The sequence below is a fragment of the Lottia gigantea genome, assembly GCF_000327385.1.
Source record: "Lottia gigantea unplaced genomic scaffold LOTGIsca_25, whole genome shotgun sequence".
NCBI classification, from domain to species: domain Eukaryota; kingdom Metazoa; phylum Mollusca; class Gastropoda; family Lottiidae; genus Lottia; species Lottia gigantea.
Window position 1 is genome coordinate 191482 of NW_008708752.1, and position 15855 is coordinate 207336.

General features: G+C 32.1%; 1 protein-coding gene across 1 annotated transcript; it reads right to left on the reverse strand.

Annotated features, from left to right (window-relative positions):
• Positions 1 to 13692: 13692 nt before the first annotated feature.
• Positions 13693 to 15459, reverse strand: LOTGIDRAFT_160412 (hypothetical protein; the record flags this gene model as incomplete). The annotated part of the gene is made up of 1 exon (XM_009055561.1): positions 13693 to 15459. One exon carries the CDS (start codon positions 15457 to 15459, stop codon positions 13693 to 13695), a length of 1767 nt encoding a protein of 588 aa, XP_009053809.1.
• Between the last annotated feature and the right edge of the window lie 396 nt (positions 15460 to 15855).

A 15855-nucleotide genomic window follows, 5' to 3' on the forward strand; every position in this document is an offset into this window, starting at 1 on the left:
TTTTAACTGATATTAAATGAACACTGAGTATATTTAATATCCAGGATTAGAGTAATATCCAAACTTGACAGTTGCGGATGGAGTAGGGTCAGAAAAACTTGGCCCTAATTATGGTTTTCAGCACCTCCGAAGGTCTGAGGATTTTTTTTAAAAATGTTTTTTTTTTACCCCAATTCCACCCAGATATATTCAGAAAGATGGATATTTTAGTAGTTCAGACAAGTGGTTTTTCAAATGGAATCAGCATGAAAATTATGTCCCCAAATATCGAAAGTGTATCTATGAATGGATACCAAGCGCACTCTCACGTAGTTTGATAGTAATAATTCTCTGAGTACTCCTAGACAATGTTAATTAAGGCTGTGTATAGTGTAGTCATCATATGCGATGTTGTATAGATTGTAGTTGGAAAGTTTTTATATTTCACAGCATGTTACTGGCTGTGACACATCAAATGTTCCCAAAGAAAAGTGCAAATATCCCCACCTAGACCATTTATGTCACATTTCCTGGTCTATCAAAGTTTTTTTTTAAGGCAACTAATCTCTCTCAAGTTCAATGATCACAAGGTGACAGTGTTTTTCTGTTTTGGACTTTCAAACTAGTTATGTCTGCTTCCGCTGTTGGTGATATCCAGGGGATACTTAGCTGTTGAGTACTTTCAAAAATTCCCTGACAATTGAAAAAGAATGCTGATCTTGTATAATTGCCTTTATTGCACACTACATGGCCTTATCTCTTGTCACTAGCTCAATTAAGTGCAGAAAAGATGGATTTATATACGCCCTTGTATTCAATTGTATATATCGAATAGTATTTTGATCTCATAGAAAGATATGGAATTGTTATGAAGTTTTGACAGAAGATCTATATAATATATTGACTGTATAAAATTATATTTTATACCTGATAAATATTGTTTATCAAACTAGATAATCTCTATATATTATGTAACATTAGCTTGCACTTCTCTAACCTTTGATAAATAAACATAAGAGAAAAACTGATATTGTTACTGAGTTTAATAGTTCTGTATGTCAGTTTAATTTCATTGACATTATTCTAACTGATACAATTGTTACCTTTTTTACAACTTCCCTTCACTTTCACCTTTAATTGTGTTAGATTTATAGACACAGTATCGGATATGTCAAGAGTAATCTTTAAATTCAGCTTCCTGCTTTTTTTGGACTCAGTTTTTGCTTTTGTAATGGAACAGTTCTGGATCTGGATTGAATTGTTCTTTTTGCCACATCCAAATGACCAGACGTTATCACTATCTAAGGAAATTCCAAAAATCCAAATGTACTTTCTTGACTCAAGTTGAGGAAACTCAGTGAGTGACTGTGAGTCAGACCCTTGCAAACTCACCAAACGTTGCAGGATTTTATTGCAGCATAAGTCAAGATAAGACTTCTGTTTTTTTCAAGCCAAACCCCTCTCTGTGATGAAGGCCAAAAAGACTGATCTGTGAAAAGTGTTTGAAATGCTCAAATTCAGTGGAAAAGACTCTATGTGTTGGGTCAATGCTTTCATAGTTGGAAAGCAAAATATAGTAGGCTAAGCTTGCCATGCTGAAGAATCTCCCATTGCACACTGCTTAGTGTTGTATTGCTTGTTTTCATTAGTATGCTTACAATGCTGTACTGACAAATTCACTCATTGCATACTGCATATAGTGTTGCACAATTTAATCAGTCTCGAAGCAGAAAATTGGATGTACAACTCTTCATTTTATTTTAATTAATACCAGAATCAAATCAAAGACTTATTTCCATATGAAGATTGCATACAGTATCATTTTGGGTCAGTAATGGTAGAATATTGAGTGTAGAAGAATATTACAGTAAACAGTGGTAATCTTTTATCCACAGCTGTTAACATGTTTACCTATTTATTGATTTTACATTGTTTATTTTATGCAATCGTTATATTTCAACTATTTTACTTTCAAATTTTGAATAAAATTGCATAGAAGTGATTTTGAAAATTTAATTGATACCACAATTCTTATCAGGAATTTATTTGCAAATCTTTTTTCCTTATGATAAACATTGATTGCAAGATATTTTATGAACTTTTAGACGATAAAATATTATGGATTTAGAATTGAATTTTACTAATAAATTGATTAAATCTGAATTTTTATCAATTGCTAAAATCTGCAGCTTTAGGAATGCTATTATATACTTAAAGAGACTGGAAGACCAGTTGATGCTGCAAGTGCCTTTATCTTGAAAATTGTTCTTAAGTTCCTTCTGTGAAATGGTAAAGCAGGTATCTGAGCTGTAAAGAAATAAATGAGATTAGGGTGGTCAATGATGGTAGAGGAACCAGATGTTGGTTTACTATAGAATGCAGAAATAAATATCTACCTGTTATTGCCAATAATAACAACTCAATATTATAGTACTATTAGTATACTAACTCTTTATACTACAGATTTTACTATCATACCAATCTTGTATCTATACGCTTACTTTAAAGTTATACTAGTTTTGTCTCTTATGGATGACTTGGCAATATTTCCATATATTTTGCAGCTTCACAATGTCAAGCTATTACAAACTGCATCTAATACCTTGATGGCAATAGTCACCTTTCTTGTATCACGAAAATTTGCAGATCATCGTCCTCAATTCCATGCAAATTGTTACAGTCTTTTTGTCAAGTGCTCTAAGTGGTGGTATTCAATTGGGTACAATCCAATCAATCACTGCATTTACAAACTTTCGTGATACAAGAATAGAGGCTATTGCAGTCAAGGTCAAGGACACAGTATGTTATAGCTTGACATTGTGAAGATGAATCCAGCTATTTTAACATTTATCAGCTGGAGTAGAGTCCCTTCAAAGATGCGTTTTTTCTAACATGATATGAATGAAACCTTGAAGATGACTGTTAGTGTACGGCATCACCCTAACTTTTGTCTTGTAAAGATCACGTGAGTTTGTGACACCCTTGAACTTTTGCCACACAGTTTTAAATAACCAACAAGAAATCAGTTTCGTTAAAAAAAGTTTAAGAAACCACAGACAATGTAGGGGGTTGATGATGGTAAGGATAGGGTTAGGGTCCACAAAACAGGGCCTCTACCCCAGCAACTTTCAAATTAGTTATCAGAGGCAAATGTTTCGGTCAAACTATGAATAAAACTGTAGGATATTTAATGAAATAGTAGAACATATGGTCAGTGTGGTTGTTGTAGGAAACTGTAAAAGATATATCATGATATACCATTGATAATCTGTGATATATCAGACCACATAGTGTGGAATAATGTTATGTATGTTATTTTACTATCAGAGTAAAGGTGGAATTATTCCTGCAGGCCGTCTCTAGAACAGCTGTTTTCAGACTTTGATTGTAAGAACCAAAGATGCAGTGTACATAGTATGAAATACATTCATGTTTTCAGGCTAAAATTAGCACCTATTTACCTCTTTTCTTTGTAATCAGTTTCAAATTTCCTTCTGGAGTATGAATTGATGTAATTGCATTATAATGAAAATAGAAACCACTAGGAAATATAGTGTGACAGTGAAATGAGAATTTAACTCATAGAAAGCACTGGCCTAGGTCTGAAGTAAGGTCTATTCATTTTCAAGTGCTGGTTAGCTTAATAATGTTTTGTTAACAATCATGAGAAAAAATTTTTGGTGGTACCTACTTATTTTGTGTTATAATAAGGAAAAAACTGCCTTGTGTAAATTTTCATTTGACCCACTGGGCCTATATGATAAATACAAAAGGGTACTTACTAAAAATGACTTGTTGGACCATAGTCTATAACCTAAAACATAAAATACATCATATATAGCAAATAAATGAATATAAAGCCAAGAACATACATTAGATTATTTGTTCAAACAGTTACTATGGAATTGGGTAGACCATGTACTGTTTGCAAGTATTAACATGTATGAAGTTCTGTAGCATAATCGCTTAGAGTGTTGATTCTTTACATGACAACATTTGCATTGTTACGTTGAACAAATGGTGGTCATTGGTTCCAATCTCAGTCAACCAGTTTGGTAGAAAGGATTCTTCATGAACCTAAAGTTGTTATCTATACTTGTTTGTTTCTTTATTTTTGTTGTTGCATAAAACGAGTTTAGTTTTGATATTGAGCCTTACTTTAGGTGATCACTGTGTCAATGGACTCAAGGAAAAATATCTGTGGTTGAAAACATGTTTTTTTTTTTAGTCCATTGGAGTTCTCAACAGTAAAAATGAGTAAGTCTGTATTGGAGTTTTGTTTAGTGAAATTCATGGACAGATAAAGTAAATGTTGGTGAAGATGAGGGTTCAAGATTAAATTATTGACACTATAGTTCTATCTACTTCATGAATGATAATGAAAGTCAAGAGAAGAGTCAACTAATCAATAGATAATCTGAAGCAGTCTGAAACATGTAGCTGACATTGTTATAGATAGTCAGGGAAACATACTATTGTAAGATTAATATCAAAGAGGAAACATACTATTAATATCAAAGGGGAAACATACTATTGTAAGATTAATATCAAAGAGGAAACATACTATTAATATTTAAAGGGAAACATACTATTGTAATATTAATATCAAAGAAGAAACATACTATTAATATTAAAGGGGAAACATACTATTGTAATATTAATATCAAAGGGGAAACATACTATTGTAAGATTAATATCAAAGAGGAAACATACTATTAATATTTAAAGGGGAAACATACTATTGTAATATTAATATCAAAGAGGAAACATACTATTAATATTAAAGGGGAAACATACTAATGTAATATTAATATCAAAGAGGAAACATACTATTGATATTAAAGGGGAAACATACTATTGTAATATTAATATCAAAGGGAAAATGATAGTCTTGATATCAGTAGTGAGTGTTGCAACTTTATGAGTGGTGTTAGGGTGTATTGAGACGAGTCTCAATGAAAGCACTGGCCTAGGTCACAGAGCAATAGATAAGTCTATTAATTATGTGAAAATTAGTTAGTCATTAGTATGATTTTAGTTAAAAAGACACACACACAAACATACACTGTATGTTATATAATATACTGTATATAGCCATGGCACCAGTCCTGAAATAAGTATTCCCTGAAATCTAACTTAGAAATCGATTAATTTATTGATAGAACATGATACATTTATGGTGTCAGTCCTCTCTTTTTTTAATTCTCACTTTGTACACTGCATGTTGTTGCCTGTCTGCATTAACCCAATGGGGGAAATAATGTAGGATGTAGGGCATTAAAGTCAATTTTAATTTTTTATGACCCTTTAAATCATGATGGCTTGCTGATCTTATTTTGAAAAAAAAAATTGGATTTTGAATGACTTGTTCAAGCTTAGATTTTCATAGAAAAGTAAAAAAGGCCAAATCTCATAAATTGCTTCTGTTACTTGGTCACATCTGCAACATTTTCAATGATTTCTCTACTAGTATCTGAAAGTGCCAATTTGGAATAGGTTTGCATTTGTGAGTTGGGAAGTGGATAGTTCCAAATGATTTGTAGATTATAGTAGATCATATGAGATGATTTGAATGAACTCATATCGAACCACAACAACTACATTTAATTTCTAAGATGACTTTGATATAAGAAAAGACTGACCTCCTTCTTTCTGATCTTTGTGCACAGTTAGGTTTTTTGATTGATTACATGACCATTCTAGATCTGAGTGGATTGTTTCGGACTAATGAATAGAAAATGATGCTAGCCTCCTCTCACTAATTTTATTTATTATAGTCATTGATTGGGTCAAGTCTATCAAATAGCCACTCTCCAATATTTGGAGGTTGATATGGTATTCTGGTAGATGCTGTTACTAATAGCAACCAGATGTACTTTGCTTCAAGCCAATGTGCATGTAAGATTTTCTCAGAATGCCTCAGGGTTTTAGAATACTGGGTAAATGCCAAATGCACCATATAATGTTGTCTTTTGTTTCATAGAAATTACAAATAGTTGATTTAACCATAGCTTATACTAACTTTCAGTTTGCCAGAATGCATAATAGATAACTTTGATCATTGAAATTTTTCATGGGATTCATCATGTTTTCATTTTCTCAAAAGGTCTATGGATATCACATTATTATTGATATCACTATTTACAATAATAATGAAGTACAACTGTTACTGTTACAGTTTATGAACAGAAAACAACATGAGCAGTTTGGGTCCAGGGTAATTCTACAGGAGCTAATTATGAAAGCTACTGAGTATTCATCAAATACTAGAAACTGGTGACATCTTGAAAAATCTGATCAATCGTTGATTTAACCTGAGCATATAAACTAATGAAAAATTACTGAACAATTGCCATCAGTTGTTCGTCTTCTACTTTCCATGAAAAATTTGGCCTGGCCATAGATCTGAGTGATTATGATCTGCAACCATCAATTTCAAAGCAGTTACAAATAAGCTGTTATTTATTTTAATATGCGTATTTCATTCCTGAGCGCAGCAGACGACAACTTTACTATAGATTTTCACAATGACTTTTTATTTTACATGATGTAAATATGTAGATACTGATATAATAATGAACAGATGTTTGTTGTAAATATAGGACAACATAAGATAGATGAAAATGGAACAACATTAAGAAAGTAGATTCATGTGGTCAGATTAGCCATGTTTTCACCTTTAGGAAGATCAATGAAAGTAAAAGTAACTAAATACATGGTATAAGTAGAAACCTGTTAGTGACGGACTGATGAAAGACATGTGACTATTTAGATTCCTGGAAGTCTGCTAGAACAATTAACATTAGTAGGTAAATTCCTTAAACAGGCTATATATGTACCTGTTTACTTACTATATTTTAGTTAATGTTTATTCAAGAAAAATTTTTTGTAGAAAATTCAAACTTATATAAATGCCCCTGTCAAACAGAAAATTTGAGTAAGCTTAATAATATAAGTTAATTTGAAGACCATCTTTAGCACAGTCAATTAGAACTTTTGAGTCTGTCTTCACCTAGCTTTTAGATAATGGTTATACTAAGTTAGATAATCTGGGAAAGACTAATGCCAAGAAGTTTGGCTGATGACAAAAATAAGTCATGAACCTTGATGGTGATTATCTTAGCTTCCTCTGTCTGAAGAGATTACTAGTAAACAAAATGATTGAAGCATGAACGACCGCAGTCTTGTACAGTTGTCGAATTAACCTTTTGACTTAACATGATGTCGTTTGCTTTTACCAATCAAATTTACTGGGTCAATTCGGAACATCCTATGAAAAGGCGTGTTTTCTATTTTTAATTAAATTTCAGTGGACTTGATAAACATTGCTTCTTAAAAGACACCTTTTTATTGCGTCACAAAACGCCAGACCTGGAGAATACATAAATTTGATTGGTTAAAGCAGGTTAGGTCAAAAGGTTAATTGATGAATGTCGTTAGACCCTACTGTGAAGTGGCTATAGTAAAAATAAAACTTAAAAAAAAAAAAACGAAGTTGGGTCTAATTTCATCCTATCATGGCATGATATGCAATATTCAGCATTATGTACAACAGTGCAGTAAATTTTTCTAAATATTTCTAAAATAATAGGATTTTAAACTCTTATATTTTCCTGGTCTTTCTAATATATTTTGTAATGCTGAATTGACAAAAATTTATTTTCGTCTTGTGGAAATAAAAAAAAATCGTACTCTCTGGCTTATATATTTGATACCTGAGTTTATAGGAGTAGCAGCTATGTTGGTGTATATTTGATGTTTATAATATTTAGTTGACACAGTTTGTTAAAAATGAAAAAAATTATTAATATACTAATTATTAATAGATATAGCACACGTCTGTTGATACAAGTTATATATTATTGTGGTTATTATGAAATGCCCAGATTCCTATAGGTGGTACAATGTTTTTGAAAAATTAGACTTATATTAAGGCACCATTTTGTTAGGTACACTTGTAAAAGTTTTATTTAATATTGGGCAAAGCAATGGGTTCTGGCGATATTCCTCTCACTTCATACTTCATGAGGTTGTCCATCTGCAGGTTTAACCCAGTCAGCTGTAAACTAAACATCATTCAGTATTATTTTAGTTATAGGTGACTAAAATTTTCTCAATTCCTTTGTGTGTTTTGAATTCAAAGCGTAGTATTTGCATGAATAAATGTTCCATGATTTCCATTGTCGCTAAATTATTACTGATACACTTTTGATAATTTGTAACCTGTTGGACATGAGGGTATTCTTTACCAACCATAAATTACTACAATACAGGATGGTTAACTTATTAAGGTCAAGATTGTAGATTTTATTTCATTTAAAAAATATTAAAGTTACTTTTGATGATGATGATATTTATTATTATGCTGATATAAATTTTCCCGATTCAGCAGGGTTGTGGATTCATTAGCCAGTCATCTTGTGATGGAGTTGAAAAATATCAACCTTTGATTAAATTTTGTTAAGTTATATGCAAAGAATTTAAGGACGTCAAGTTTCTAATTTTGATCAGTCAAAATACAAATTTAACTCAATGAGGGCCGCACCTTTATATTTAACAACATTGTCATAAATCTTATCAATCTTTAAAGTCTTCATAATATTGTTATAGTTAGTTGAAATTTGTCTTTAAATGTCCATATTTCTATTTTTGTCATTTCAAACCATACATATTAACTCGCAATAACTCTTAAATCAGGATATTTAGATGTAACATTTAATCTTCAAATGAAGTTATAAGCTTAAATTTCAGCATTTTGTGATCATTTGAAACAGAGTTATTGCCCATTAAAATGTTTTAAGGTCAGTAACTCAGTAAACTGATTTCCTCCAAACTTTGAATGAATATAAAAATCCAATCTGAAGATCATTCTGTAGTTTAAGCAGTTTTTACAATGAGTTCAACAAAGTTCTTAAAAGTATTGTTAAGAGGTTTTCTAAATATTTTATGTATATTGTGGACACTGATAGCATCAATTTGCACCATTTCAGTTTTTCAATCAGACGTCTGTTGTTCCTGCAATTCAAACTAAGTGTTTGATGACGTCACTTATCACAAAACCATATTTTGCAATCATCAAACACGTTAGTTTTAGTAGAATTGCAGGAACCACAGACGTCTGATGGCAAATAAGAATGATGACAATTGATGCTAACAGTGTCCCTGATACACATAAATAAATCTAGAAAGCCTTTTTATAATCCCTTTAATGTCATCATAGAGTTATTAAAGATATGCTCAGTTGTTATAGCATCAAGACATAGATTCTAATTTTGACTTGTGGTAGACCTGTTATACCAGAGTTACCAGATGGCTACCTATTACTTTACTATCTTCTTATTTTATCTTAGTCTATACCATATTATCATCTCAAATATTTATCTTACTGAAATACAGATAATATCACTGGTTAGATTTCAATAGTAGGTAGTCTAGTGTTAATTTCTATTACCACTGAAATCTTATCTTCTTTAACTATGTCATCATCATCTTTCAGTACATCTTGGTTTTTATTATGTATACCAAATTGACTATGCGAACTCTCTGTAAGAGATGCCCTGTCTTTATTAGCCCAATAAGGTGCAGAAGAGTAGAATGTAAAACTCGTCAGGTATTGCAGAAGAGTGAACATACCCTGCCTTGATAAAGTTGAAATTTAGTAAAATTATTTAAGTTAATTGCTAAATTTAAAAAAATGGCTGAAATATTGAGAAAAATGTTCCAGAGGTTAATGATACTTGTTTAAAGTGCACATTAATGAGACAATGCACTCATATTTCCTATGTTCAAGTAGCCATAATATTTGGATGTTATTTATAAAGTTATTACTTTTTATACACCACCAATCAAAGAAAGTATCTGTTATGAATGGAAGAAATAGAAATATGATGCATATTACAACCTTTATAACCTCTTTATGCCAACCTTAATTCTCTGACCACTTTTGAAAATACTTGATGAAAAATGTTGTTATTCTTTAAATTTTGTCCAATTGTTACCAGTAGTAGTAGTAGTAGTATGCACCTTCTAAAAGTATCTCTTTCTTGATTAGACCAATTGGGTGCAGAAAACTAGGGATAAATCATTTCCCTACTTCATTTCAATTGTGATTTTTTAACCTGGTTTAGCTTTCTACCTTCCTACAACTAAAGGGAAATAACTCTGGCTGTCATATGAGTTCAGTTGTTCATTGACTTAGTGGTGGAAACTGTTGACTTCATTAACTGTATTTTAAGGAAGAAAGAAACAACTATATTTTACAAGGATAACAACTTAGGCTCACAGTTAAGGATCCTTTCTACCAGCTCGTCCTTGGCCAAACATCTTGGCATTGATTTTTCCCAGATTATCCTTACCCATTTACAGTTGGGTCGACTGGAATTATGAGTGAAAATGACTTATTCAGGGTCATTGGACTATCACACGCCATGTAACCATGCAAATGACGTCATGTTTAGAACCAATGCTCTAACCAACTGTGCTATAGAACATGTTGTGTGCATTTTGGGCATAATTTTACCCATCCTTGGAATCACCAGACATTTTTATGTGGAATGAATCACCCTTCTAACTTATGTTATTTTCGTGTTCCTATTTTATCACCTGTGATTTCTGAAATAAACCTTTTTTCAATGTGTGTCTTTTTGTTTTAGTTTTTACATTTTAAACAGAAAGACAGTTATCTAGTCATCTGATTTATTTTTGCGTATCTATATCACATGTTAATTGTATAATTATATTAATTGATATATAGTACAATGAAAATTTTGAAATTTGTAGAGAGTATTTTGCAGAGTAAAGTCATTGGTCTGTCTACCATTTCTTCATTCTTTCAAGTTTTTTTATTGAAGACAAACAGGGTATCAGTTTCTTTCTGATAAGTGATCTGGATAGTATCAGATATTCATTTTGAAAGGGATACAGACAGTTGAAAGATTCAGATGACCATTAACAATGCATGAAAACAATTACATGTAGGAAATATCAATATACCACTTTTAATTTACAGTTTATTTTACATTTTAAGGAGAGTATATCACATGGGAAGCCTGCTGGCATTTAATGGATTTGATATTTAAAAATAGCATTGCAATTTCTGATTTTCCTGACATTTTGAAGAAAGAAAAAATGTACTGTAGTTGAATAGAATGAGCCGTAATGAGCAGTATTATTATAGCTTAGAGCAGATAGTTAGACATTTGGAACCATAGTGTTTCTTTTGAATTCACCGACACTAAGAATCCATAATGAGTGTCTAACATTTTATTTTGAGAAATCGGATGATACAATTATTATTATTTCACAATATGCTTTGCTGTGATTTTTTTTTTATTTGAAAGGAATTATTTTTATATTATATACCATTATAGAACTTTCACAACCTCAAATGGAATTCACATGAAGAAAAGAAAGAAGTGAATATTTCCAATTTGGTTGGAGATTCCTTTTGTATTTTTACTCAAGGGCAATAACTCAAATATATTCAAGAAAACCATCTTAATTTCAAACCAGACCAAGATCTGCATCCACATTATTCATTTTAATATACTGGCCATGTTTTACCCAACTCTGACAGGACTGTACAAGATAAACAAAAATTGACCCAATTTGACAAGGATTAGGTTCCATGCTTATGCAATGTCTGGTGGAACAGTTGGGGAATATTTTTGGATTTCTATTGGTATCAAGGTTTCAAGCTAGTCATGATCCCTTATACTGGACAATCAAAACAAAACTCAAGATTGCAACATTTATTGTAAATATATAGTTTACTTATCAGTAATACATGCAAGATATTTTTTAGTCAGAAAAATATAATAATTAAAATGATAATTAGCAAAGAGATTAATTAGGTTGAAGAACAAAAAGCAATTAACATAATTCAAGTAATACTTTGATATCAAAAAAAAAAGAAATAAAAATGGTCCATACGATGGAGCGAAGAGATTGTGTGGGACTTGAGAGAAAGGGAGGTAACTTTATGGATCTTCTAACCGTATGATGATGTGCTTTTTTTCTCAACAACTATTAAACATCTAACAATAATAGTGCTTAACTTATATATATATAAGACATAACACATGACATATTGAATTGTATAAACAAACTTTAAAGGCCAAGAATTCTTAAAATATATAGACAAATCCTGTAGTGGTTATTTTTGGATAACTTTGCGAGAAGCTATTTTATAATAGAGGGGGGCTTATATAAAATTACATTATATTCTATTGTTGGGCTAAAATATATGCACATTGATCGGCAACGCCACTTTTTGTGACATGTGGAATTTCCAACAGTTGCATTTTGTAATTCTGATTTCGTGACTATTGGGAAAAAAATGGAAACAGTTTGTGATAAATGTCAGTTTAGCACTCAATTCGTGACATACCTAAGGGGAACAGGGTGGCTAAAAATTTGATGTCAATAAATATACGCATAATATAATTAAATACATATTTTGATACAAAATTTAAATTATACAGACAAATACCAAACACATAAAAAAAACACTGTACTTTGGAATACAAACAATTACAAACATAATTCTTGTAGTTATTTTTCTTGAGATATAATCAGTACATGTATATATAATAACTGAAAATTGGTTCAATGTTTTATTTTGAGGTAGACCTAATATTTGAGGTATTATAAAGGACATGAAATAAATAAAATATTTTAAAAATAATGAGAGAAAAAAAATCACCGAGGTATTTTCATTTGAATGATCAATTCAAATTTAGACAAATAAGTCGTCGTTAATTTTTTTTTTTTTTTTGAGTTAACCACAATTATTTACTTCTTGAAAAAAATTTTGGAGAAATGAATGATTGGTAAAAACAATTCCTGATTTTCTATGAATTTCAGGTAATAGGTGAAAAAGCGTGAAAGAATTGTTTACACATTGGCTTACGCTTTTGTTAAAAAAAAAACACAGAAATTTGATTGAAATTTATTGATCAAGTAGCAACGGTTGTGTCCAAGTTGGTATAAAACTAGTAAATAATTCTGGATAGCTCTCTGAATAATTAATGATTATAGACGATTTTTAAAATGGATAACAAAATCAAGCAAAAAAATATACAATGCTATAATGAGAAAAGTTAATATATATACCAGTAATGATGTTGTAAAATTGGTGTTTATGATTTTTATACGAAAATACACGTGAATTTGACCTGAATGTTAAATTAGTGTGCACCTGAGAACATTTCTGTACACTTACAAAAATATGTACATAAAAAAAGCAAAATATAGTTAACAATATATGACACAAAATTTGTAAACAATTAAGTAGGCAACAACATTGTTTTTATTTTTTTTGAAGTAGTTAGGGTGCTGGCAATAACATTTATATAATATATAGATATAAACTCTCTATTTTCTAATAATATAAAGAAATATCTCAAATTTGTGATCTTACAACATTAGGCACATTTAAAAACTATTTTTTTTTCCAAAAAAAACCCTGATATGTAAAATATGTTTACAAAAATATTTATACTTGTGACGGTTTTACACTACAATTTGGTGAGTGTCTGGACACTACTTTGCACTTTTACAACACAATGTTATATTTTTTGATGGGGATTTATGATATCCTACACAATGAAAATGATGTTTAATACCCGATTCACACGCTGGGAGTCTTAATATACTTAATACGATTACACATAAAATAGGCACAATTCACATAAATATAACTCAATGAGCACTTTACATTCTTTGTTGCAGATTTCGCATAATGCTGAATCTCACAAAGGCATCAAACACTTTGAATGCTCCCAAACAAGCCTCATCATTACGCGACTCCAAATACTGACGTAAAGTATCAAGTGCCACTAAAGCATCTTGATGTGAAGGATTCTGGGTAGCTCCCTGAACAAACGGATTCAATGCAGGTGATAACGTATTGGCGGCCATTAATGGATTGAGTTGATGTTGCATCATATTTAGCATTTGAAACTGCATGAATGGATTGGCAGCTGCCATGTTGGGTAACATTTTGGGCGTTGATTTGGTTGATGCAGATGATGATGAGGATGAGATTGACTTGGAGTGATGATTTGTTACACTTGATGTACTTGGCGTTTTAGGACTAGAGGATTTGTCTTCACCATTCATTAGACGATGAGCCAGTTTGTCTAATTTGTTCTTCTTTCTTGGATGTTCACCACCATCGAACATGACAGGACTTTGATTTCGGCTAGAGTTGGCACTGTGTGATAAATTGATACCAATGGATGATTTATCTTTGGCTAAGTTGATAGGTGAGGCAGTGTGACGTAAAGGTGTTGACTGATATCGTGGGGGACTGCTACCATTCTCACTCATAGCCTGTACTTTCTTTTCTATATTGGCCAACATTTCACCAACAGATGGAGACTCATGAGGAACATGGTATTTAGAGAGTAGTGGTGAACGACTGGTAGCAAAGCACTGTAGATGATCATCGATGTTGACAAATTTATGAAATTCTTCCTTTGTCATGTTCTGGGGAGGGCTGACAACCTCATTCTCGTTGACTTCATTTGATTCATTGACAGACGCAGCGCCCATCATGGCTTTCATAAAGCAGTTTTGTATGGTGGATTGTTTGACTTGGTCCCATGATTCACTGAGCATGAAAATACCATCTAATACGCCTAGTTTTGTAGTTGAGTTGACCAAATCATCAGATTTCTGTACATGCATTTTGGAGATGGTCTGCTGGCGATATAGGGCTTTGAAGTTTTGGATGATTCCATGATTGAGTGGATGAGTGAATGAGGTAGTTCCAGGAGGTACATATACCAAGCGGATATTATTTAACGCACAACGGGAAGTATGTTCATCAACATCAGTTAAAATCATACAAATTTGTCTTTTGTCTTTCTCCATGGTTTTATCGAGATCTTCAAGCCAGGATGCAAACAAATCAGTTGTCATAAGACCATAATTGTTTGTCTTGTAAATAACGGGGGCTTCATTATCCTCTAATTTAACTGTTGTATTGTTACAAATAATCAATGGTCTGAGTTTCTCTGACCCGGCCATATTACAACACAATAGAAGTGTCATTCGATCATATGTACTAGCAACTTTACTTGACTTCTCACTACCATTTTGATTATCTGCCTCTTTACTAACGACCGAATGATTATCCTCCCCTTCAGCCATCTCACTCTCTCCTCCAGCCTTCTCGCTCTCCCCTTCAGCCTTCTCACTCTCCCTTTCAGCCTTCCCACTCTCCCCTTCAGCCTTCTCACCTTCGCTAGTTTCATCATTTGTTTCATTAGTGATCTTTATGTCACCATTAGAGTTCTTTGGGGAGCACTCAGGCATAGCATTATAATACAATCCAGTTTCTTGACAGTTAAAAATATCCTCTGGTTGATATATTTCTAGCACTTTTAATAATGTTTCTTCAATTAACGCACCCGAATATGAATCGTCAGCTATGTATGAGGGTTCTTTGCTGGGATATTTTGGAGCAAAGTTCATAATTTCCTTCTTCACTTGTAAACGGTTTCGTTCCTTCCATCTTTGAAGCCAGCCAGCAGTCGGTGTAAAATCAAAACTTCCCATAGATAAAGCAATTTCCTTAGATTTATCAAACAACATTTGGGTACTTATATGCACATCACCGCAACTTTGGTACCACTTCAACAGTTCAATTTCAATTTCCATCGTCTTTCCCTCGCGCTTTCGTTTTCGATGGCCATGTCCGACTTTGTTGAATAAACTAATGATATGTTCCCTGTTTTTGGCAATACGCGATATGGTCGATTGTGACACTTCAAATTCTTGAGCGATGATATTTTGCGATTTTTTTTCGTCGATGGCTTGGATGACTTGTAACTTTTCGCCTAACGTTAAATCCTTGCGGCGCGACATCAT